This window comes from Populus nigra, chromosome 7 (genome assembly GCF_951802175.1).
Source record: "Populus nigra chromosome 7, ddPopNigr1.1, whole genome shotgun sequence".
Classification (NCBI taxonomy): Eukaryota; Viridiplantae; Streptophyta; class Magnoliopsida; order Malpighiales; family Salicaceae; genus Populus; species Populus nigra.
The window spans coordinates 19,663,263-19,689,441 of NC_084858.1; the positions used below are offsets into that span (position 1 = coordinate 19,663,263).

The 26,179-nt window shown below is 34.6% G+C and overlaps 4 protein-coding genes across 4 annotated transcripts; 2 read left to right on the forward strand and 2 right to left on the reverse strand.

Annotated features, from left to right (window-relative positions):
- Positions 1–12,615: 12,615 nt before the first annotated feature.
- LOC133698625 (dof zinc finger protein 4-like) lies at positions 12,616–14,485 on the forward strand. The gene is made up of 2 exons (XM_062121617.1): positions 12,616–14,012; positions 14,292–14,485. Exon 1 carries the CDS (start codon positions 13,093–13,095, stop codon positions 14,005–14,007), a length of 915 nt encoding a protein of 304 aa, XP_061977601.1. The 5' UTR covers positions 12,616–13,092; the 3' UTR covers positions 14,008–14,012; positions 14,292–14,485.
- A 1,244-nt stretch (positions 14,486–15,729) lies between these two features.
- LOC133698801 (uncharacterized) lies at positions 15,730–18,157 on the reverse strand. Its single transcript, XM_062121873.1, has 3 exons — positions 17,845–18,157; positions 16,448–16,647; positions 15,730–16,340 (listed from the first exon to the last, which is right to left on the reverse strand). The coding sequence occupies exons 1-3, from the start codon at positions 17,935–17,937 to the stop codon at positions 16,094–16,096; spliced, it is 540 nt and encodes a 179-aa protein (XP_061977857.1). The 5' UTR covers positions 17,938–18,157; the 3' UTR covers positions 15,730–16,093.
- A 2,444-nt stretch (positions 18,158–20,601) lies between these two features.
- Positions 20,602–24,109, reverse strand: LOC133700147 (uncharacterized). Its single transcript, XM_062123697.1, has 6 exons — positions 24,069–24,109; positions 23,798–23,930; positions 22,926–23,029; positions 22,475–22,646; positions 22,218–22,352; positions 20,602–22,126 (listed from the first exon to the last, which is right to left on the reverse strand). The coding sequence occupies exons 1-6, from the start codon at positions 24,107–24,109 to the stop codon at positions 20,831–20,833; spliced, it is 1,881 nt and encodes a 626-aa protein (XP_061979681.1). The 3' UTR covers positions 20,602–20,830.
- An 884-nt stretch (positions 24,110–24,993) lies between these two features.
- LOC133699982 (polyphenol oxidase, chloroplastic-like) lies at positions 24,994–26,037 on the forward strand. The gene has a single exon (XM_062123532.1). The coding sequence runs from the start codon at positions 25,094–25,096 to the stop codon at positions 25,835–25,837; it is 744 nt and encodes a 247-aa protein (XP_061979516.1). The 5' UTR covers positions 24,994–25,093; the 3' UTR covers positions 25,838–26,037.
- Positions 26,038–26,179: the final 142 nt, after the last annotated feature.

Consider the following 26,179-nt stretch of genomic DNA (forward strand, 5'->3'; position numbering starts at 1 on the left):
CATTTTAACTTTGCCAATTGAGAATTTCTTCCGCTTGGGTGACTTATTTAGGGCGGCCATCGACATCTACGCCTTGAGGGTTGTGAACTTGTGGAAGAGTACGAACCCTATCTTTTACATGTTCTTGTAAAGCAGGAAAATCATCATCATAAGGTCTTATAGGTTGATACATGGAGATTGTGGGGACGTGTTCTGGAGGGGCCCAAGAGGGAGGAGTATATTTGACAAGATAGTCAAATTTTCCAATGGGTTGTCCCAAAGTGTCAACTGTTCTGTCTCCTTAATTGTATCTGGCTTTCAGCTTCTTACTGGAAGATTTCCTTTTTTTGCTCAGGGGAGTCATTTTCCATATCTGGACGACATCAATCGTCACAATTACAAGTATCCTAAAAAACATGATTATCCTGGGCAAAAGAATAGACGGGGAGACCGTCCGTAGAGAAGGACTCTACAGGTACTAGTAGAGGTTTGTTAATTGGTTGCACCATCGAGATGGAGGAGGAAAAGATTCCTGGTGGAGAAGTAGAAGCTTCTTCTTTCTTAAAGATGATTTCAACAGTACCATCAGCCTTTTTGGTGAACTCGGGTTTTGTGGATTGGATAGGGATAGAGCTTTGATGCAGCTCTTCATAATTGGTAATCCAAGAAGAGGGGAATAGCTTCTGTAAGTCCTCTTTCGGGATTTGGCGCGGGACATGAGTACAGGTAGCTTTTTGATTGGTATCAACAGTAATAAGCAAAACATCATTGGTTATAGGGAGTACTAAATCAAAGGCATGATTTTGGACCCGGTAAGCCATTTAATAATGAAAAATGGCTTGATAAGTGTCCAAAACTTGATCAGCACCAGTGATTTGTAGTTGGACTTTCAAAAAGTGATGAAGTTGAGGATCATCCAAAGCCAAATTTGAGTTGGGATAGAAAGTGACAACTATTGTGCCACAATTGAGTGTGGTTTCAAGAGATCCAATGTATGCATGTTGATACTCTAGATATCTAATATCTAGAAGAGCTAATCTTGCTGCAACAGGTAAACCTTTTCAGCCATGATAAGACAAGGCTAGTTGGATAACACTAAAATGAATATGGGTATATCCTTGAGAAATCCATTGGCCGGGAAATTCGGATGGAATTTCAAGAGTAACAAATTGTTCTCGAGAAGTAGCGGGAATTTTATGTTGGTCAAAAGAGGAAGCTTGAACATATTCTTTGGCCACACGAGAAGGTTGTTTGATAAGAGTTTTAATACTGCGGATAACAGAGGGAGACTTTTTGGCAAAAGCATGGCAAAGATTGACAAGAGAAAGGTCTGTTTCAGAGATTTTTTGGGTATCATCTAAAAGGATAACCTCATAGAGATAGTCAAGTTTAGTAGACATAGACTTGCGAATGGAAGGGGAAGGGGGAAGATGGAAGGAGGAAGAAGAAGTCAGAAGGGAAGAAGAAGGAGGTGAAGATAGAGAAGAAGAGGTCATGATCACTCCCAAACCAAAGGGATTCTGATACCACAATTGTTAGATGTATACTCTAACATAGTGGCTTAACACAACCATTCTTTTAGGCACTCAACAGCGACTCACTGGAGTCATGTGTTATTGGATGATAACAAAAGCTTCTAGTTTTTTAATGTAAATAGGAAAAAGGGTTTGAAGAACAGAGAATTAGAAAAACAAGTTCTTTATTGAAGAGGCTTCTCCCTCGAGGTCTATCCTTCCAAGGTTCTGCCTTGCAACACTACACACAACCTCTATATATACTACATGTGAGGCTTTTGCTTACATCACTCATTACATCAGAAAATACTGAAGCACATTTAATTTGCTTACATCACTCATTACATCAAAAAGCACTGAAACACACTTAATAATGCACCCTTATGATATAAACGACAAGCTAATACGAATATCAACCGACAATAGGTTCATGATTTGGAGAGAGATTCTGATCTGATAGGTTATCCTAATCTCGAGTAGTTTGGACTTGTAGGGCCAACACATAGTCATCATCGGCAACCATTTCCATCTCATGTGGTTCCAGAAGCGTTGAGATGCCCAAAATTATCTGCTTGAGTTTTTTGTTTTTGTACTACATTTGCAGGTCATGGAGATGAGCATAATATTGAGGGTCATACAAATCATAATCAATTTCTTCATCAGGATCTATTCCTTTAGGCCAGATTTCATCAGGAATGATGTTGTTCTTTAGGCACACTGTTTTTTGCAAGGTCCTGAATTCCGAGAGATTTTCTAAGGGGTGTTCATACAGGGAGTATGAATGAGTTTTGTAGATGGTAGCCTGTGGAAAACTTATAACCAGATTGTCTGTTAAAGCTTTGAAAGGCTTATGAAATATGAAAATAGAGAACAAATGGGCAAAAGCCTGCTTAACAGATTTATTTTGAGATGCATTACGATGTACTTCAATCCAGCAAGGTTATGGATGGGGCCATTTGGATTTTTCATGTTGGATAAGGGAGATCCATTGTGTGGGGTTGTGGAACCAAGTGAGGAACTTCAAAGTATAGTACCAAGAATCTGCTGGCCAAGAAGTCCTGAGAAGGCTGAAAAGAAAGCAATCAGTGGGAAACTCGATGGCAACATGGTACATGTGACATAAATACCATAAGAAGAAGTAGAGTTCTTTGGGGAACAATCCAGAGGGTTTGAAAGTGAAGAGATGAATGAAAGGATATTTAGGGTGGATGCCTAAGCTTTGAAAACAAAGGGAAGACATGTCATAGTTAAGAAGAAGGTAGTCTTGGAGGCTAAACAGTTTGTCCTTGGCTTGTAGGTCAAGAGTATGGTTAAGAACCGTTTCTTGAGCAAAAGGAGGTAGGTCATCAGTAGGGAAGTCTTGGTCAAGTAGAAGTAGGTTGGAAGAGGAGGCCATAAGAATAAAGGGAAAGAATAGTGTTTGTGGTTTGGGTGGTCTAGTGAGCATGTCCGAGATCAGTTCTTGATGCCTTTTATATGCTTAATGATGAAGGTATACTTGAAATACATCTCTGCTAATCTCATATGCTGGGGACGAGGAAGCTTATATGCAGAATCAAATGGCTTTTTCCATGGAATCTCTTAAAAGAAGAGGACAAATGGAATAGCTTCGGGGGCCAAAACCAGGGGAAGAAGCGATTCGAGATTTGATTGTTGTCTTCACGCAAGGAAAAAGGTTTCCGTGCTGGAGTGACCGAGTCAAAGTTTATAGCGTGATCCACGTCGTCATCCTCCATGATAGCTTATAGCTGTTAGCTACTTCCCTACTAAGCAACGAGAGTGCGCAGGGCTTTACACGTTCACTTCGTTCGTCAAATTTATAAATAAATTCATGGAACTCGAGGCCAGGGTCACAGTCGGTGGTATCCAAGTTAATTAAAATAATAATGTAGTTTTAAATATTTTAAAAAGTCAACAATGGTTTTCATAGTCAGGTATCATGTTATAGGTTGACTCGTCAGGGTGAATTAATTGGATCAACTCTCAAATAATGTGGTTTTAATTTAATAACTGTGCTAAAATGTCATAGTCACCAGCTCTACTGATATAGATCATGGATACGTATTCTAAGTTATTGGGAAGAAAGTCTAGCTCGATATCCAAAAGGAAATCTACGTAGATATGGTTGTTTTGGTTTCTTCCTCAGGCACCACTTGACTTGGGATACAATCCCATGTAAAATGTCATAAAATCCATGATTCAGGGAAAGACGAAGAAGGTGTGTGTGTGTGTGTGTGTGTGTGTGTGTGTGTGTGTGTGTGTGTGTGTGTGTGTATATGATAAACATTGTACTACATATAGCCTTGTGGCTATACCTAATATTTGACACTTTATACAAGAGGAAAATAGCGACAGCAAGTATGGGACCCACCTGCTTTGACACTAAGTTTTCTCTGTGATCAAATAATCTATTATTGGGTGCTTGTCCATTGTCACAAAAATCTGATCTCTTAGCTAGACGTGCATGCAACATGGCTGCTCGCTCGTTAACAATATTCCTTTTCTCGCCCCCCCTCTAGAATTACGGACATGGACCCACCGCCACCACAGCAATTCATAGCCCACATTTGGAACGAGATGACTGGCTAATAATTTCATGAACAAGAATCATGCATCTCAGTAGCCAGTGTGATTCTATGTAAGGATATTTTGAGGACAACAGGGTCCTCATGTGCTTTCCACTAAAACTGGTCATTTTCTGATTTTTGTTTTTGTAGGTGGAACCCTTGATTTGAAGCATCTTTCTTGACACAAGTTTGATGGATTTTTCAGCTTCCGTCTTTCCTTCTGAAGTTCATCAGCTTGCAAAGACTTGTTAATGGTTGAGCTCAATTATTGGATTCTGCTGTTAAACTTGATCTGAATGTTCCAAATGTTGCAGTGAATATTCCTTTTAATTCAAGTTGTCAATTTGCTAGCTTCTGGATACGATGGTGACCTCTGTATGGAAAGAAATCCCCCAGCATGACCTAACTTCTGGGTGTGCAAGTAACTAAGGATTGATACTTACACAGCCCCCCATAAAAACTAATTTGCTACTTGTCACTAGCTTGGTTAGGTTTCTATCGCAAATAATTTAGAATAGTCCAATAATATTATTCATAAAGTTAATGGATATTCTCTCTTCATCATGAGTTGTTTCTCAGCAACTCCTGCTTTCTGATAAAACCTTCAGTCCTGCCAAATACCCCCACTAAGAATTAATCATTGGCGAGATAGAATTCATTATCATCAACTGAATTATCATGTTCAAAAGTTAATCTAGAAGGGAAAAAGCTTAACAAAACACTTACATTTACGAATTCTGATGAGGTTAGAGCTGTTGTGGCTGTTAGCTTCTTTCGGATTTTATGGATTAGTTGGTTCTTCTATGGAAGCAATCAAAAACTTCATAACTGACAACAGCAGCACATAGTTTAAGGAATGCATGCATGTATAAAGACAATTGCGTATCAAATTGGTTCATGTTTTCTTTTATTCATCATGACAACCTTTGTTGACTTGTTCATTCAAAGTTGCAGCACTCCATCTCAGTTCTTTAGCCATGGATTTTTCATCTTACATCTTATGATCATTATGACCCGTTATGTACAAATCTTGTATAGACATTATCATTGATCAGCTGATGAATGTAAGACGCTAATGCTAGTTTTTGAAACTAAGCATTTTCAAAATTATGATTGTGACAAAACGTGGTTTTAAACTCCCCCCCCACCTGACCATGCTACTTTAACCATTATGTCACACCTGACTGTCAAATTAGCACTTATAATCATGCATGCACTACTTTCCATGATTGTATAGGATGATAGGTCATAACCCATGATGTAACATCAAGATTTTATAATTCCAAAAAATGAATCTAAGCGAATTGAACATTCAAACACACCAACCTTGAGAATCCATGCTCCAACCTGGAATTGCACGAGTGGTCCAACCGTGAAGGCCCCTCATCACCCCCCTCAATGCCGCAGCAACACGTTCAATTACAACCTTTGGATCATCAGATCTCACATCAACACTCTCATATATTAAATTTGTTAATGACAATGATACGAATCCATTTCTTAATGTTAGAGCCACCAAACATTTGCACGCGATGGTGATAGATATAATATATATTTTTCATAATCAAAGTATTTCTCGATCGAATTCGCTTTCATACATCAAGATTAAATCTTTAACTAAATTCTTAATAATTAAGCTATTCACAATAAACGTTGATGCAATCACAGAATAATTTCTTTATCGTGAAATCCCTTAGAATTCAGACTTCGAACGACAACAAATTAATTAGCATCATATTCACGTCAAGCCTCTCAAGGGCAGGTACGTAGTTTAACACTTCAAGTTGTGATGAATTCTTGGTATGATTAGTCAAAATGAGCTAGTAGTAATTAATAATTAAACTAAACAGGAGACTAGATGTGTTATAATAGGTTAAATTAGTCTCATATTGACTATGATTACTTATGAAGCTAGCTAATGAGTGTCACTTTCTAAATTGTTCGACAGACATTCGGTTTTGTCCTTTATGATAATGTGAAAATGCCCATACAAAGTCACTTTACCTAACCAACCGACCATGTTTGATTTCTGTATCTTCACATTCCCTTAATAATTAAGATTTGATTTAATTTGTTTAAGCTTAAACTTACTAATAATTTATGCCTTGTTCGTGGCTTAATCATATACATGTGGCTAGCTAGCTCTCGTGGTCCTAATTTGTATGCGAGGGCCAACTAGCTAGAAATAATCCTCTCATTTCCTTTGCCACTCATCCCCTATATTCATTTGAAAAAACAACTTCATCTCCCAAAATTATCATTGAAATTCCATTTCCGTGGGACTATTTGATTGGAAAAACTCCAATAAAAAATAAAATCCATATTAATTCTTTTTATCAGATTAAAAAGAAAGAAAAATTAGTTAAGAAACACTACTTGCCGTGAAATTATAAAATCTTGATTCAAGCAAATCATGGTCAATGAACTTTCGGTTCTTTTAGATTAATAATAGGGCTATAACTCGTCTTGCCGCAACAAGTAAATTTCCAAATTGAGCTATAAATTTTCTCGTATGGATTGATCCAACAACTCGATCATCATGACTATGGTAAGTGCTAACTAGTGTTCTTCATCATGATTACCAGCTGCATGTTTTGATGTCTCTGTCCTATCCTTACTACATCGATCTAGCTAGCTCTAACTATTGGCTAATTAGAGCATGGTTCATGTTGGTGTAAAACATGAAAAATACTTGTCTGATTGCAACCTCCCTGGTTTTGGCATGGACCATTGTAAAAGCAAGAAGAAATTAAGCTCCTCCTCCTCCTCGAAGCCATGGGAAAAGAGAGGGGAGAGTCAAGCTCAAACCACACATGGGGGCAGGCTACACGTGCATATGAAGCTAGCCACCACAAACACAAACGTATAACATGGAGTAATCACATGCATTGGAGGCCCATCGACACCTTCTTTGAGGTGGTCTCCCACCGGTAATCACGTGTGCCCGGTTTGTATTTCACGCCACCAGCCCCTCCAATAATCGGCCTTGCACAAAGTAATAATATTTATCTTATCTGTAAAGAAAATCTTAATCTTAATCCGATTCGATGAAGGATGGGATTGGCTAGCTCCTTAGATCTTCAGTACTCGTAAAACCTATTCGAACTGACCAATTAAATAATATATATTAGTTTTATTTTGTTTTTAATATACATCATCATCATCATCATCATCATTATTAATATGATTTTTCTACTTAATAACTTTATTATATTTAAATATATCATAAACATTATAGACCCAACTAAATTTAAAAATTGTAGACTTGATCGAATTGTATATTTTATGTGCCATATCTAAACTTGTCTAGTCGATTATCATCTCTATTTATGACTCCATGTTCATTTTTTTTTCTTGATACTTGTATCATTTTGGATTCAAATGCAAAAGGAAATTATAAAAATTTCTTATATAAACATATTAATAACTTTAATTATGGTTTGTTCAAGTAAAACTTTATAAAATTTTGAGATGTTATTCACATATTTTCTAGAGAAAAATAAATAAATTATATGGAGGCTGATATGATGTGAGTCGACTTTTCAAGTCCTAAGACAACTCGAACGACAAGTCACATAACCCTCTCTAATAGTCGATTTAAAATCAATCAAGTTGTTCATAACATCAATAATAGAGGATAGATCTTTTACTAAGGTTGAAGTCCAGACATGAAGTTGAATAATTTGTCCTCCTCAGATATATTCTCGATGTCGAGAATCAAAGAACTGAAAGATTTAATATTTTCACGAACTAACCTTTCATGTTTGAGCCTTTTCAATTCCTCCCACACAATCCAAGATGTGTTATTTGGAAGGAACTACTCTTTCAGCTCTTGCTTAAGATGATCCCACGTTTCAATCTTGAGACATCCAACACTTAAGTCCTTTTTGGTCCCTAGCCTCCACCAAAGTTTAACATCACCTCTAAGATACATCATAATGAGATTCACTTGTTTAACCACATTGATCTTCGCAACACTAAATTATTGCTCCATGTTCCACAAGAAATTCTCAAGTTCATTGTAACTTGTTGCCCTACCGAAAGACTTCAATTCAGGCACTTTAGATTTAGATGTACTTACCCCACTAGAAATGTTTGTTACTGCTCATTTTAGAATGACGATAGTTTCTTCAGCAGCTTCCAATCGTTCACTCAATTCTGCTACAAGAGAAATGTACAAACTTTCATCCCTTTTGATGCATTTCATAGCTTCCTTTAATCAATAAATGATAGAGCGCTCTTCAACCTCTTTTTCTGGCCTTATCAAAATCTCAAGACACACCAACCGTTCTCGAATAACTTCCATGACTTTGGGTTGCACGATTTTAGAACCAACCATGCTCTGATATCATTTGTCACAAGGTCAAAATTTCCACCTTAAAATTTAGCCTTATGTGGCAATCTAGTCCCTACTAGACTAAGTCTCGTTTTCCCCTTTCACTTGTGTTTGCCTACAACTATGTGTTTCACTCACCTAAAGAGGTTCTAACAACTACCTTGTTGTAAGCAAATAATCAACACAAGTAAATAATCTCAAAGCACACAACAAATACAGGAAATTCTCCCAACCTTTATTAATCTCATACACAAAGGATTAAACAATACAATTATATGTGATATGCACAAAGCTTACAGGCTATAGATTGAAAAAAAAAAAACTCAAGACGATATATGTTTTTAAATATTGAGATGACAACATATTGGATCTATTAGATTTACTCAGATTGACTCATGGTAACTTGCTAAATCTTCAATAAAAGTCATAAAACCCTAATAACCTATAGAAAATAAATAATTTTTTTTATTAAGCTCAATTCTCAATCAACCCAATATTGAAGGAAGAAAATGAAAATAAAATTCAGTTATAAATATGTGTCGAGTCAATCTGGGTTAATCTATCAAATCTAAGTCATAAGATAAGAATAATCATATAGAAAGAAAACTAAAACAAATTATAAAGTTCAATTCTCATTCAATTCATTGTTGAAAGATGAAATTAAAAAAAATCAATTAAAAAAAGACATGAAAAAACCACTCGAGTCAACTAACCAAACCCGTGACCTGATTCATGAGGTCGAAATAACCCCATAAAAAACAAACTAAAATAAATTATAAAATTTAATTTTCAATCAACCTAATATTAAATGATGAAAGTAAAAAAAATAAATAATAAAAAGAACAAAAAAAAACTTGAGGCAATTAGGCTAAATAAAAAAAATATAAAGCATAATTTTTAATCAATCACATATTGAAATTGAATTGAATAAAAAATAAATTAAAAAAACAAAAAAATATCTTCAGTAAACTTAGGTTGATTTGTTAAACTAAGATCATATGACCATGATAAATCCATTAAAAAAATAAAAAAAAATATGAAGTCAATTCTCAATCAATCTCCCAATCAACTCAATGTTAAAGGATAAAATTGAAAAATAATATTCAATTAAAAAAGACAAAAAAAAATCTAGTCAACTTGGATAACCCAAAAAAATCACGACGTATGAGACTGTATAACCTTATAGAAAGAAAATAAAAAAAATGAAGCTAAATTCTCAATCAACCCAATGTTGAAGGATAAATTTAAGAAAAAAAATTAATTAAAAAAAAGAACAAAAAAAGTCATGAATCCGGGTTAACTTGCCAAACCTGGGTTATAAGATCAAGATAACTCCACATAAAATAATGAAAAAAAATTATGAAATCCAATACCTATTAAACTCAATATTGAAGAATGCAATTGCAAAAAAATATAAAGTCCAAATTGTAAAAGGCCAAAGCATTTCACTGTTCATTGCTGCACTAAAATGTCAAGGCCTTTTATTATATGTTAATTAATAGCTTGATATTATAAAACTATATAATAACATGATATTATATATAAAAAAATACAATTCTTTTTTAAAAGTGTATTTGTTTAAAAAAGAATTAAAATATTTTTTTTAACATCAGCAAATTAAAATCATCAAAAATTAATAATAAAATTAATTTAATATTTTTCAAGCTAAAAATACTTTAACAAAATTCTAAACACAAAATCAAATTAACTATAAACTACAAGGCATAAGTCTTTCACTATGGATTGTATTGTGCAAATCCATAGTAAAAGACAAATGCTTTTTAGTTATAAGTTTTTTTTAATTAATTTTTTTATTTAATTTAGTTTGTTAATATTAAAAATTTTTCTATTTAGTTATCATACTCTCATGACACGGATCGCAAGTTTAACGGGTTAACTTAGTTTAACAAGTTAACCTAGTTGATTTATATTTTTTTTCGTTTTCTTAATTAGTTTTTTTTCCTTCCGATAGGTTTTTTTATTTTTTATTTTTAATTATTTTTTTGTTTATTTAGTTCGTTAATATTAATTTTTTTCTATTTAGTTATTACACTCTCATGACACGGATCCCAAGTTTGACGGCTTAACCTGGTTTGATAGGTTAACCTAGTTGATTCAGATTTTTTTTGTTTTCTTAATTAGTTTTTTTTCTTCCGATAGGTTTTTTTGTTTTTTATTTTTAATTATTTTCTTTAATTTAGTTCGTTAATATTTTTTTTTCTATTTAGTTATCACACTTTCATGACACGGATCCCAGGTTTGATGGATTAACTTGATTTGACAGGTTAACCTAGTTGCTTCAATTTTTTTTTCTTTTTCTTAATTAGTTTTTTCTTCTAATTTTATCTTTTAATATCATAGCTATAACTAAAAAAGGTCAAATTTTCATTATGTATTGCATTGTGCAAATCCACAGTTAAAGGCAGATGTCTTTTAGTTATATGTTTTTGTTTTTGTTTTTGTTTTTTTCTTTTTAATTAATTTTTTTTGTTTAATTTAGTTTGTTAATATTAATTTTTTTCTATTTAGTTACCACATTCTCATAACATGGATCTTAGGTTTGACGAATTAACCTGATTTAGCGAGTTAACCCAGTTGATTCAAAAAAGTTTTCTTAATTAGTTTTTTTCTTCCAATTTTTTCTTTTAATATCTTTGATTAAAAATTAAACTTCATGATTTGTTTTGTTTACTTTTCATTAAATTATCGTGATCTCATGAGAGGATTTTACTATACCCCTCCTCGCAAAGCACTATTAATTGGAATAGTGCTTTGCTTTGTTGTTTTTTTTCTTTTCAATTAATCTTTTTTTTGTTTAATTTCATGCTATAATATTAAAAAAAATTTATTTAGTTATCATTCTTTTATAACACGACCTTGCATGGATCTAGGGCTCTTAAATCTGGTATTGAAGCCAGACCCAAGGCTTTTGGGCTTGACGTTGTAGGCAGATCCATTTAAATTTGGGTCATGTAAATTTAATATTATTATTAATATTAAAAATATTATTATTTATATTATAAATATTACTCAAAGATAACTAATTTAAGATTTCTAAATCTAACTTTATAAATAGATATAATATTTTTTAATTTTAATTTTTTTAATATTTTTTATATTAAAAAAGTTAATTTACAGTGCAGTGTGGACCATGTAACTGTGAATAATTGAATACGAAAAGACAGCACAATAAAAGTGTCGATTTTGTCAACCAATTACTGTGCCTTGGCTTAGTTTACCCTCCCACGAAGACTTCTAAATTAAGGAATAGCGTATAGTATATGGTAGCATGAAACATATCGACGTCCTCTTTACACCTCATGCATTCGTAGGTCGGCACGATCGAGGGTGGCTAAACATCCACGTGTAATAAACCCGCCACCACCTTAAGGACCAAGACATCCATGTGTAAGAAACCCGCCACTACCTTAAGGCTAAGTAAATGCATAGTTATTAAATCTGATAAGGGGTTCACTTGAATAACGAGTCAAGTCTCGGTTATAAGGGTAATTTAAGTTAATTTAAAAAAATAAAAAAATATTTAAGATTTTAATATTTTATATAAAACAATTAAAAAAATATATATCACAAGTGAATGTTATATATATATATATATATATACATACACGTTAAAAAATTAAAAAATAATTTATGTAAATATAGATTATAAAAAAATATTAACTTAATAAAATAAAATAAAATAATTTTATATTTTTAAAGTTTATTAAAAAAATATAAAAAAAAACTCAAGGTCTTGCTTGGATAATACTGGATCAACCGGGTTTTGGATTGACCTAACAGATTATTTAAGTTTAACCAGATCAATAATAAACCTGATTTTTATATATATATATATATATATATATATATATATATATATATATATATATTCTACCAAGTTAAGAAATAATTTACATAAATATAGGTTATAAAAAAAATAAAATAAAATAATTTTATATATTTTAGATGAATTAAAAAATAGAAATACACAACTCGGGTTTTGCTTGGATAATACTGAAGGACCTAGATTTGAGGGTGATGTAATAAATCACCTGGATTGAATCAGATAAATTATAAACATGATTTTTACCTATTTGAAACCTGTAGAAGACCCCGGGTCAAGCTGTGGGGCCGGAAACAGTAAGTAAATAACGTCCCTCCTTTCTATGAAATTGCGTGGAGAGGGAAGGGAACGGTACCAGCCTACCAGGTATATTGCCCACATATTTTACCAAAATCACAGACCTCCATTAGCCAAGTAAATCACTCAAAGCTTTCATGGACCACAAGGAAGCTAGTTTGAGTAATCATGATCGCTTAAATTCTTATTATCATCATTAATTTTACCCTTTAAACAGATAGTTTAGTAGATAGGTATATAGGGAGACTAGAGTAAGGTAGATAAGAGACTAAAATAGTCATGCTCTCTCCTCATCACCTTCCTACCCTTTTCCTAGCAACATTTGCCACCATCGTATCACCAGTTTCCCTTGAGCAATATTTCCTCACTGTTTGGCTCACAAGGGACAACCTCATCCTCTTGTTATTCTTCATTTTGATTTCTCTTCTTGCTCCAAGGTCCAAAGGCTAGCTAGAATTTGTTTGTTTTGGTTGTCTGAATACAGAGAAAAGCACTTGCTTCTTGTCACTGATCTCTTGGTTGATTTTCTTAGTTGTTGTGGGGTGTTTGTATGAGATGGGGTTGAGTTCTAAGCAGGTTACTAGTAACGGGTTAGATTGGAGCCAGACCCTATTGCAGGAACGGACTTTGGAGCTGCCTAAACCTCCTGCAGTAAGGAGGCAACAGCAACAAAACCAGCTGCAATCCGAGTCCTTGAAGTGTCCAAGGTGTGAGTCAACAAACACGAAGTTTTGTTACTACAACAACTACAACAAGTCACAGCCTAGGCATTTTTGCAAGACTTGCAAGAGACACTGGACTAAAGGTGGTACCCTCCGAAATGTTCCTGTTGGTGGTGGCCGGAAAAACAAGAGGCCGAAAACATCAAAAACAAGTGCTGACACCACCACCTCCACAAACACAGCAAGCACCGCTGCTCCAAGAACCGATAATAGCAACAATATGATCAATAGGGTTAACCCCCAGCTGCCAATTCAAGCTCAGCAACAAAAGCAGAATCTTCCTGATCTTGTACTTGGTGATCAAAAGAATTTATCTGGAATTCTGTATCAAGCAATGATCAATCCACCATCTTCAGTTCTGCAACAGAATTCAATCAGCTGCAACAACTTGGATACCAAAAGTTTCAACACCAACAACAATGGTGTCCTTTTGGGTTCATCTTTGTCTCTACCTCAAATTCAAGGCTCACTCTTTCCTTGTCCAAGTTCTTTCGACACACAGCCATCTTCACTTTGCACCAGCTCCTTTCAGCCCTTAAATGTTTATAACTACTCGGGAGAATCCATGGAGGACTCAACCATCACCACCATCATGCCTTCCACAAGTAGCGCTATCGCTCAACCATGGCAAGTGCCAAATACAAGCAGTGGAATGGACATGACAAATTACTGGAATTGGGATGATATAGAGAATTATGTCTCTACTGATCTCAATGTCACATGGGATGATTCTGAAATCAAACCATAACTAAGGTCTTTATTAATTAACCTTATTAGAAGTGTGGATAAATCCTCTTTCTTTCTTTCTTTTTCCAAGTAATTGAGTGTTTTTGTGTGAAAGGTCAGTCTCATTTGTAATATCACAGTCATATATTAATGTGTCTTAACTATTATAGCTAGTTAGATGTATCCTGTTTGAAGCTGTCCTCTTTTTTTTTCTCAGTTTCAGCTTCAGGCTATCATATAACGTGTCTATTTGTGTAGTTTTTTTCTTTCCTTATCCTACTCACATATGTTTCAATTCCAATGCAGAAGTATTTCATGTGAAGTAAGCTAAGGGGTTAGGGTTCACGTTGTGCTAGAGAAGGGTATCTAAGTTGAGACTGGAGTGATGGGGTCTTCTCCAGCTAGGCTGGGGTATTAGTAGATGTGATGGAAGATTCCTGTGGATATGTATACTTTTTTGGAAATCTCAAATAATAACATTTCATGGACTTGTTTTCTCACCACTTGCTCAGAATCATTCTCTTTTTCTAGCCCTGACACATATTCTTGCTGTAAAGTAGTTTCTGCAAAAATTCTTGAGCATTTTAGAATTCTGATTATGAGTTCTTCTTGATTCTCTTGAAACCTAACTGGGCACTTGATGGCTTTTACTGTATATTAATGTTATTATAAATTTTTCCAGAATGTTTGTTCTTATCCCCTCAGTACTGCAGTTGAGCGAGAACAAGCGTAAGTCTTTAAGATCGTGATAGTTTTTGTAGTTTTGGTTAAAAAAAACTATAAATAATAGTTTTTTTAATTAAGATTTTAAGATAAGAGTTTCAGTGTGATAAATGCAAATAATGGTGTATATTGATTAACCAGATACTTTTAAATATGTGATTCAAACAAGACAGAGACTTGAAAATGTAATCACAGGGCTTGGTCTCCTTTTTCTTTAATGGCGAAGCATGCTGTTGATTGTGGGATAATTCAGGTCAATTGTGGGCTCCTTCAGTGACCTGCTATAAAAAAAATGTCTGAATTGATGACCAGCGAGCCAGGAAGTTTTGGTTAAGTACTAGCTTGCCTCTTGAACATTCAAATCCACCTGGCTACAGTCCTTCTCCGAGTAAATTATAAGGATCTTTTAAATATATGGTCTTTGAAAATAAGTTTATTTAATGATGGATTATTCATCTAATGAAATTATTTTATATATTCTGATTCTGGAGGGTCCTTCCTTGGACAAGCCGACAATGCCTCTAATCAGATATTACATTTTAGCCTCTTTTCAAGTGGTGTTATTGATGCTACAAGCAGGAAAAGGAAAGGCTGATTCAACTTGTTCAATCACAAACTTGATATTTCTGGGAAATTATGCCAAGCACTTTCTATGGCTAGAAACAGAAGAGATGTCTCAGTGACAGGTTATTGTTTCTTCTTCCTTGTGGGGTTTACACTGGTTGCAATGATCAAATTTGTTTATTGGCCGGTGCACATGTTCTACATGCGTTATGTCCAATTTTTGGGTCCATTACAAAGCAAGAGGCCAAATACCATGGGGGCAGAAACTGATATGGGACGGCAACCACCACATTTTGAATGAAAGAATGGACCGGTGACTATAAGCCTATAAGACATTTAGCTTCCAGGAATCCATTATTTGGACAAAATTCATTTCAAATGTCTACAAGTAAGTTTTAACTGAAGATGATGCTAGTCTTCACCTGAAAAACTATGAAAAATGGCTTCTGTCTTCGCCTGAAGAAAGAGAAGAGAACTGCTGATTTCTGGTATATGACCAGTAAGTGTCATACAATGAAGGGAAAATATACATGATCTCCAAGAAACACTATCAAATCCAGTTCAAATATATAGGCCTATGACAATTTTAATTGGTTGAAGCGATGCTCTGGTTGCAACCTTTCAGCTCTTTCTTTGAAATGTAGATGGTAAATCCTAGGGTATCAAAACGCTAAAAAATGATGAACAAGAGCAGTATTAATTACAGACTAATAAGAGACCAATGCAATATAAAACAAGATCACAATCACAATATGCAGGTCAACTAAACTGAGTTATACAGACTCAATACTTTCTTCTTCCTCAATCCAAATCAGCTCAGGTTACAGATTCCCCATTCTTATACCAGTGTCTCTGTCATAAGATGGTTGTTCATCATTAGCCTTGGAATAGCTAACATAGTAAAGCTCAGATACTATGCCTGTCAGGACAACAAATGCAGCTCCAGCTCCAAAAATTCCCTTTCTCACTTTCTGGCAAGAGTGAGAAGGATCTGATAAGTACTTGGTGTGGTAACCATTACGAACAGAAGCCACTAGCAAGCAGATCTCAGCAATAAAGAAGAATACCCTGGTACAAGGATGCAATGAGCAAATTAGCGAAAATGGAAAATAGCATCTCTCTCTCTCTCTCTCTCACTCTCTAACATGGTTTGGAAAGTTTGTTTATGCACATACCAACAAGTGATAAACAGGACGATCGCACATGCTCTAGAACCACTAGGTCTCATAGCCTTCCCACAACACAAACATCGACTAGCTACCATTATTAGGAGTTGACTAGCCATAAGGAAGAGGAGTGAACCGACTCCTAATCCAGTTGCAATGTCTGAATCATAACGACAATAGCTATCATTTCCCACTTTTTCAATTTTTGCCTGCAAAAGAAGACAAGGATAAGTTGAAATTGGTCCATCAGAGATTCAGGAAACTGGTGTGGTCTGCAATTGCTCATTTTCTCTGGTGGCAGATTTTGGCAGAAACGAAAAGGGAAAGGAACAAGTTACTAATTAATTTTCTCAATCAACAAGGTATTTAGTAATTTGGTTATATCCTTGGTGTGATATCATTAACAGAAACTTAGATTCATGAATCTACAAGTCTACAAAATGCACAGAACAACCCAATTACAGCAGGTCATATGCAGGATACTAAGTTTTTCTTGCTACCCAGTATCCAACCGTGATGTACAGAAGCCAGAGACCATTTAACCAATGCTCTTAAAAGCATTCCAGGGATTAAATCCATGCAATCGTGAATAGACCATGGTCTCCACATCCACCTAAGTCCAATTCAAAGCCAACTACGTTTAATGCCTCGCCGGTTACAAGCTGGCTACATAGCAAATATTAAACTTGGGCACCCAGTTACAGTTTTCTAAACAGTTTTAATAAGTTTACTAGGTAAATTCCATCTTTATATGCTTTCAGTAGCATTCTTAACCTAACAGTAAAATCAAAAGGCAGTGTAGACCTTAGGAATAAGAAAACACTCAACATAAGCCACGACAAGGCATCGACCGTAGCATATGGAACTTGAAAATAAATTCTTTAAATTTCTCCAGATCACAGTGGAAAATGTCGAGCCTTTTCTCTATCTTAAGATTCTTAACCTAATAGTTTTTACAAACAAACATATAACACCAACAAAGAACTTAAAAACCAAATCTAGTAAATAATTCTACAAATAGCTGAAACAAATACCTTATTCTCTTCCCTTACTGTATTTCCCCCCCTTCAAAGTTTTTGGTTGCTCAAAGCTAACAAATTTCACAGACCAAACACTGACTAGAAATCACCACATCATGCATCAAAAACTTTCAAGCAAAACCAACTATACTTGAAGAACAAGAAAAGTAAACCAGAACCAACTAGGCATTCAAAGAAGCCCAAAAATAGAAAAGTCAACATCTTTCTAATTTTTGCACAAGCAGTTTAACAAAAACCCTCTTATCTCTACAACCCACAAAGCAAAAAGCATAAAAAAACCACCACCACCACCACCACAACTATAATAAGTTAATAACAACAGCAGCAGCAAAAAACTTCACAAAAAAAAGAAAAAAAATAACTTACAGTATTCCTTCTCTGTTCAGCAGCAACAGCAAGAGCAAAAGCAACCAGATCAAACACAAAAACCACTAACAGTAACAGTGTTGAAGAACCCATCTTTTAAAATCCCAGAAAAAGAGAAAAAAAAGTCTCTTCCTTCTCTATCTTCCCTCTCTCAATGCAAACACAAACATACAGAAGAAGGAACGGTGCCACCAAAGCGTTCTATACGCAACAACTATTTAATACTGAATAATGTATTTCTTAAGTTAATAAATACTATAAAATAAACGTTATCGTTATTATTATAATAAATTCAGCTATAAACAAGCCTATAAGAACGAGTGGTTTTACTTCTTGACATGGGTTAATTAAGACAAGTAAATCCTGAAAAATAGATGAACAGTGATGATGCTTTATTAACAAGTTTTCTTTTTTATATTTAAGAGGGTAATTAAATTTATGGGTAAACTATATTTTTGTCGTCATAGATTCATCAATGTTTTTCTTCTATCCTAATAGTTTAGAATCTCTCATTTTCTTTATTTCTTAAGATTTTCAATATTGCCCTTTTCTCCGGGCATGTGTAGAAGTGTGATTGAGGTTATTTTTCAAAGTGCTTTTCATTATGAAATGTATTAAAACAATCCAAAACAGTAAAAAATTGAATTTTTTAAAAACATGAGTTGACCCGCGTTTCCAAACACTTTCAAGTGTGTTTCATCGTCTTCCTAAAAATTTTAAAATTTTTTTTATTTAAAATGATTTTTTTTAATTTTTAGATCATTTTGATGTATTGATGTTAAAAATAATTTTTTGAAAATAAATAATTTTTATTTTAATGTATTTTTAAGTGAAAAATACTTTGAACTACCATTGCTACCACAACTCCGCTCTTAACCCCATTTATCTCAACCTGCATTTTGTTTTTTAAAAGTCGAGAAGCATGAAAAATAATGCCTTTTAATCTATTTTCTTTCCAAAAAAACAGGTTGAGAAACTTAAATAAACGATCACTAAATAAATATTGTAAAATTATTACTTTTCTCCCATTTTCCCTCTCAAATCCCCACTTATCTCATGAAAACATCTAAAGTCCTTAAGAAATAAAGCTCAAAAACCTAATTAAATAAAAGCTAATTAATGGTTAGCTGTAAGATTGAAATTTTGTGGAACTAAAAGGATGATATCAAAAACATTTTAAATTATATGATGAAAGATAAGTGCCGATTGAGATGGTTGATGTAAGGATAGATGTGACCGTAAAGATTGAGACCATCTTTCAATAATTATTTAGCTAGCTACAACAACTTCCATGATCTTATCTTAATAAGAACATCTTGATTTTAATTACTGAATATTGAATTATATTTTTATCATGCATAGATTTTATTTACAAAGTTTATAATGTCAAAATTTAATTACTCTTAATTACAATTCCAAACTATTGGGTTTTTTTCATATTATTATTATGGGATATTATCACATGTACAGGAGTTTGGAAGGAAAATATAAGATACAACCATGAAAAAAAAAAGTGGAATAGAAAAAGGAAGAGTAAATAATATGTTCATTAAACTCGACTTGAGGGTTTATTATAGGTTGGTAAATTAACCTGAGTTATTAAATTATTTTTTAAAAAATAAAATGATTTCGTTTTATTTTATTTAAAATATCAACTTGAATTTTGACCAGATCAATCAAATAATGAATTGACTTACCGGATTAACCGAATCAATAATAGCTTGATTTTTTTGAACACTCAACTTGAATCAAGAACCAGATCGAATTGGATTGAGTTTAATAATAATACTAAATCCAGGATAGTTAGCTAAGTGTGATATTATTCAATTTATTAGGGTTACAAAATAGTTAAACAACCCTAGATTTTATACCTTTTTTAAAAATGATTATCTAAAAAATAATCTTGATGGTTTCTCAATAGTTTTTTTTTTTTTTTTTTTTCAGATTTGCAATGTGCAGGAATCATGTGAAGAAAAGAGAGTAAAAAGATAGCACCTATATGTAAAGTGGATTCCACACCGTTACCTAGGGGTGTTCAAAAAAATCGAAAAACCGATTAAACCGAGAAAACCGGAAAAAAAATAACCGAAAAAACCGAACCGTGAAAAAAAACCGATTAAACCGATTAAAATTTTGAAAAAACCGACCGGTTCGGTTTGGTTTCGGTTTTTTAAATCTAGAACCGGAAAAACCGAACCGAACCGAACCGGAACTGAAAAAACCGGAAAAAAACCGAGCCAAACCGAGTCAAAACCGAGCCAAACCGAAAAAACCGAGCCAAACCGAGCCAAAACCGAGCCAAACCGAAAAAACCGAGCCAAACCGGTTTGAACCGGTTTTTGCTCTAAAAAACCGAACCGAACCGAACCGAAACCGGTCGGTTTGAACCGGTTTCGGTTCGGTTTCGGTTTTTTTTTTTTAAAAAAAAATTTGGTTTGGTTACTTTTTTTGATAAAAACCGAACCGAACCAAACCGTGAACATCCCTACCGTTACCTACGAGAAGAATCATATGAAAGACAGCCATAAACAACAACCTCTCTTTTAACCAAATGCAATCCAACTTCATTTGCACTATCTCATGACGTACAATTGCAGTATTTAATCACATCATTAGGCATCTCTCCCACAAAATAATATGTTATTTGTGGAATCTCTTGCCAATAATGGAGCATAAAAATATTATATCGATTGGACATAGAAGGGATCATAAACCAAAAGATTAAAGCTAAGTTCCCTTTTTTTTATTATTAATGTAGATGTTCAAGTAAATTTGTGTTAAGTTCCCTTTTGATTCTGTAGAAAGACGATAAGACAAGTAATGCGCAAATTAGAATGGATGATGTCATGAAGATCTCAAATACAAAGGCAATAATGGAGCCAAAAAAAAAAATGGTGAGTGAATATGTATGAATGACTTGAAAATCACCAGATGGGAGGACCATATCTACAGTCTGTATACATGGTGCATGCTTATGCAGCTGGTCTCATGTGATATTCAAGCCATGCCTAGCTGCATTGGTTCTTAGTTGATGCTCTTTCTTGAGAGCTATGAATTTAGCTGCTATCTCATCGTAGTCCGGGAGCTTTGGATGTACATGGCTACAAGATGAGGCCGTGCTTCCTTTTGAAAGCTCAAGCTGAGAAGAAATTGACTGGTTATCATTGTCAGGGACGGTCATGCCCTTTAGCCTTTTTGGTGGGACTGTCTTGTTTCTTGAACCAGGACTAGGCCCCTGTGAAGAGGAATCATAAGAAGAGGCATATCTTGCTGGACAATCTGATGATTCTTCAGTTTCCATTAATTTCTTGTTCTCTTGAGTTTGAGTACCATTTACCTGACCATCACATTTATAGCATGATTTCTCCAAGCAGCATCTAAACTTCTTTTCAGGGCTTAATCTGCTGCTGCGTTTACAGGACTGAACATACCCTTTCACTGGTTTGGACAAAATATCATAGCATGCCAATGAGGCACTCCTGCGTTCTTTGGCTGGCATCATTGTCCTCTGCTTATTTTGAAAATGAAAAACTCGATGATAGAACTGTTTCTGACATGGTGAAAAGTTGCAAAATTGACCGTTGAAGACCACGCAATCGTTGCCTTTCGTGTTTACTGGTGTCAGAAAAGATTCGTACTTACGATTGTTCTTGGTATCAACTCTCCTTTCCAACCTGTGACCATATGAGTTCCTGATCCTTTCATGAGTTTTCCTTGACAATGCTATCTTATCCTCAGGTTCAGGTCTGTTGCAATTGCCTTCACTATAACCATGGTGGGATAAAGCCAACAGTGTAGATCCATCAACACCGTAGTTGTCAATTAAGGGACGGGGGGATGCATTAAACAAAAATAACCTTTTGTCCTCACCATTAAACTCAAATTCCTCCACTTCATCAACATAGACAGTTCTCTTGTGATACTGAAATGAAATCTCTGGAGTTGCTGTTCTTGCAATATCAGCATTACCTTTGAAAGAGTCTTCGGACATGCTGTTTGAGCCGGAACTTTCGAAATCACTTTGATCAGGTAGTTCATACATATACTTGTATTGAGAATGATTCTCTGTATGGACTGCTTTTTTGTGCATAGGAGCCTTGTCCGAAGGATGGATGGTTAATTCAGATGGAATATCAGGGCTATGCTTAGCATATGAAGCTAGCACCATTGCCACACTGGTGCTGTTATAACTGACACCAGCATCTTCCTCGAAAACAAACCTCTCCAGTTGATGATCTGTGTTTCCAGGCATCTGCAATTGGGTGATACCAAAGATTTTAAACTAAATTATAGAGTTTCTCATAAAAAAGTCTAAATAAAAAGACTTGGTATAAGGCCATAATTCAGAAAAATGAATTGTGGGGTAAGCCTACCTGCAAAAGATGTTGTTTGGGCCTGTTATCACACCCCAAGTACCACAGCTGGAGGCCATAATCCATGGCTATTTCATTGATCAATTTTAGTTTCACACTATCACTGATGAACTTTAAACGTAGTTTCTCCATAATCTGTGACATAAATGCAATGCTTATTAAGAGTGACAACATCGAAAACAAAGCTTGAAGGGATGAAATTCCACGTAAGAAGAATTGAGGAAGACATGTTGGCTCAAACTTTGACAATTGCCAACCTCATGATTGACAAGGTTTCCAGACTGCAATGCAGGTACATCCTTAATGAATTTCTGCCCGTAGCGCTTACCAAAAAGCTTTCTGATCGCTCGGAGCTCTGGCAGATCCCCAAACCATGCAGCAGCAAATATCAATGTTGAAACTGCTTCATTGATATCTTTCGGACGGTCCCTGAAATCAAGATTAAGAACTTATATTCAAAATGATCATCTTCCACATTAAAGTAGAAAAGCTGAAGTCACGCATCAACTTAATATTTTATACAGTACAGACACACAACAATGTAACAGCACTAAATGTCTACCAGAAGAACCTTAGGATTTCAGTTGCCACTTGATCTTTACGTGCAGAAAATGTAACAATTCTAGCAATGCATAAGAGTTATATGCCTGGTTTTGATTGTATAGTTGATCTAACTCTACAAAGAGTAGCTTTATAACTATATCATACTTGTGTTTGCGAATGTATGGAAAGTGAAGAATGATAAATTCACAGTTGTGGTCCACCAGATCATATGCATCCAATAAGCTCTGGTCCTTGAGAAGCTGTTCAACCTGAGAAATGCGAGGAAAATTAACTTCGCGGAATAGCAACAGCAACAGATCAAATTCTCGTGGACTGAACAAGATTTCAAGGAAAATGAAAGCATAAAATTTTGCCAAACATGTGTAATATTTAAATGTCAATGATCATTAAAATCAAAAGGCAAATAAATTCAATTGTGATTCATTTACAAATGGCCTTATTGCAAGCTTGCTAAAGCTACGTCAGCAATCAATATGAAACTGTATTCACCAGAATTATAAGATTTTGTACAGTGCTTTGTTCAAGTTAAGGCAAGGTTCTAATACAGGATTACTCTAGTGATTATTCAGTTTTCTAGCTTTCTCCTTGCTTATATAAGCTTAACGATCAAAATGAATGCATGTTTCCGACACAGAGTTGATTCAACACAGCAACTTAATTATCAATGTGGGACTCAAGTGAAACTCAAAAGGGTTCTGAAAAGCTGTATGATAATTATAATTACAGGAAGAGTAATATTTCAGGCCCCTTTCAACAGGCCTGAGCCATTGTAAATAATCCATCCTGAATCCTCAGTTTTGCCTGCATAATCTTTCAGAGGTAAAATAACTGCAATGAAGTTGCTGTTATTGGATTTTCCTATTCATCTCAAACTCTGGAAGCTACAACAGGAAAATCCAATAACTACCAGCACTTCATTAGTGGTCCAACACCATTATTTTCCAATTCGAAGCAAGCAAAAAGAAGAGAAAAAAAAAGTCTCAAGTGATGAATTAAAAGAGCAGGAGAGGGACTACCCTGGCAAAAGCAGCCTCATTTTGACCAATCTTGAGAAGCTGAGCAATGTCCTCACGTAATTGCCTTACAATTGAGTACCTCTTTCTCTTCAGTAAATTAAGGCGGCAATGAAGTAGCTTAATTGATTTCTCGCTGCAAATTGACAACATGCATGTTCTCTAATCATAAGAAAAGAAAAAACTGAGTCCAGATGGCTAATAAGAACATAATTAAGCACACAGAAATGAAATTAACTATGGATTATGGATAACATTGGCTGACTAAAATTACCACTTTGAAGCTTTTCTCCATCCAAATAAAACATCGAACATACTTGAAGTATACTAGTATCTGTGACCAGACTTGGTGTGACCTGATCATACTATTTGTGATGGCTGGAGAAAGGATGCGGTATAAGGGTGGTTACCTCCATGGAAACTTATTTTAGTAACCAAATTTAGTTGCTAGTGAGGATCATGGAGGGAGAGGGTGACAGTTTTCCCTCTCAAGAAACTGCTCCTCATGCTAGTGGCGCATTCCTCTCTTCGAAGTGGTCTCATCGAGGAATTAATTAAAGTGGCAAATTCTAAAAAAAACTAATAAAATGGGTTGTTAAATTGATTAGATTTTAAGTTTGTTTTTAATAATTATAAGTTTGAGTTATTTTTAAATTCAAACTAATTAAAAATATAAATTTAATTATTCGATTTTATTCAGTGGAATGATATAAATAAGGAAGAAAATATGAATTGATACCTTATTGGATTTTTTTAAAAATTTTAATATTAATATATCAAAATCATTAAAAAAACAAAACAAATATTAACTAATCATCCGATGTACCAGTAAAAATTGACTCAATTTAACCTAATGAATGGTATTTCGATTATTATTTTTTTTAATTTTAATTAAAAAACTCTTAAAAAAATTCAGTCTGTTCAGTTTCAGAAACAAAAACAATGAACCAAACTGAAAAACGCTTTATAAACTAAAAGCCCATTAAAGATTTAAGCCATCTTATCTTGTGAAACCAAAAATCCCAAGTTTACACAGTATGTCAATGCCATGGAAAGTTATGGAAATGGAATATCCACACGATGTTCTTCTATATCTCATCCACCACCAGAGAAATTTACGGTGGATGCATAGCACGGCACCTTAAGGCTTAAGGCTCGGACATCATTGCTGACGCATCTCTACAGTTGACTATATATCTAGCGACGGCAATTATTTTGATGCCTTGTTATTCTTTATCTTGAATAAATAAATAAACATGGAGCATTATCCTGTATCTGGCCATAAAAACGAAGGGAACCATGGCTCATTTCTCTAGATTCTTTACTTTAGCGTTCTCCCCAACCACTTTTAGGACCTCCTCCTTCTGCCCCTCCTCCCCAAAAGTATCCAAGTACCATTCAACCCCTAGTGCTGTTTCAAGTAAAGCTACTAATGATCGTGATCCTCGAAGCCCTACCACAAGAAGAGATGTCATCCTTGGTTTAGGGGGCCTTTATTATGCAAGCAGTATTCTTAGTGATGCATATGTCAATGATGCTAAGCCAGTCTCAGCTGTAGAGAAAACCAGAAGAGGGATAAGGGATTTTGATCACGGCAAGGTGGCACAAGCAGCTGAAACAAAGAATATGGTGCTAACACCAATCAGTGCGTTCCCTTTAGATTTAGATAAAGTGATTAGTACTGAGGTTTCGAGGCCAAAGAAATCAAGAAGTAAGAAGGAGAAACAAGATGAAGAGGAAGTTTTAGTGATAGAAGGGGTTGATTTTGAGAGAGGAGAGTTTGTGAAGTTTGATGTTTATGTTAACGATGAGGGTGATCAATCACTCAGAGGACCAGACAAGGCTGAGTTTGCTGGGAGCTTTGTGAATGTGCCTCATAGGAGTAGGACCGAAAGGAAGGCTCGTTTGACACTGGCGATTAACGAATTGCTGGACAATTTGGAAGCTGAAGGTGATGATAGCTTGGTGGTGACTTTGGTGCCTAGGTCTGGTAAGAACCCTGTTAATATTGGTGGCGTCAAGATTGAGTATACAAATGAATGATCACTCTAAAGATATCATCATCAAGATTGAGAGATACGTATATGTATGTATTTTGCTTCTCTTTTAGCTTGCTGATTAAGAGATAAGTGGTTACCTTTTGTTCTTCTGATCCATGTACTGATCTTGATTAATCAAGCAAGGAAATGTTGTCTTCAAGATAAATAAAAAAAAATTGATAAAGAACAGAAATGTTACCTTCATTGCAATTTCTTTTTTTTATGCAAATTAATCTTCATTGCAGTTCTGTGCAAACAAGCTTATATTTGAGATAGCCTAAAATGCTGATCATGCTTATGAAATTTCGAAAAGTCTTTAATCAAATGAAGCAAAATTTCAATGATG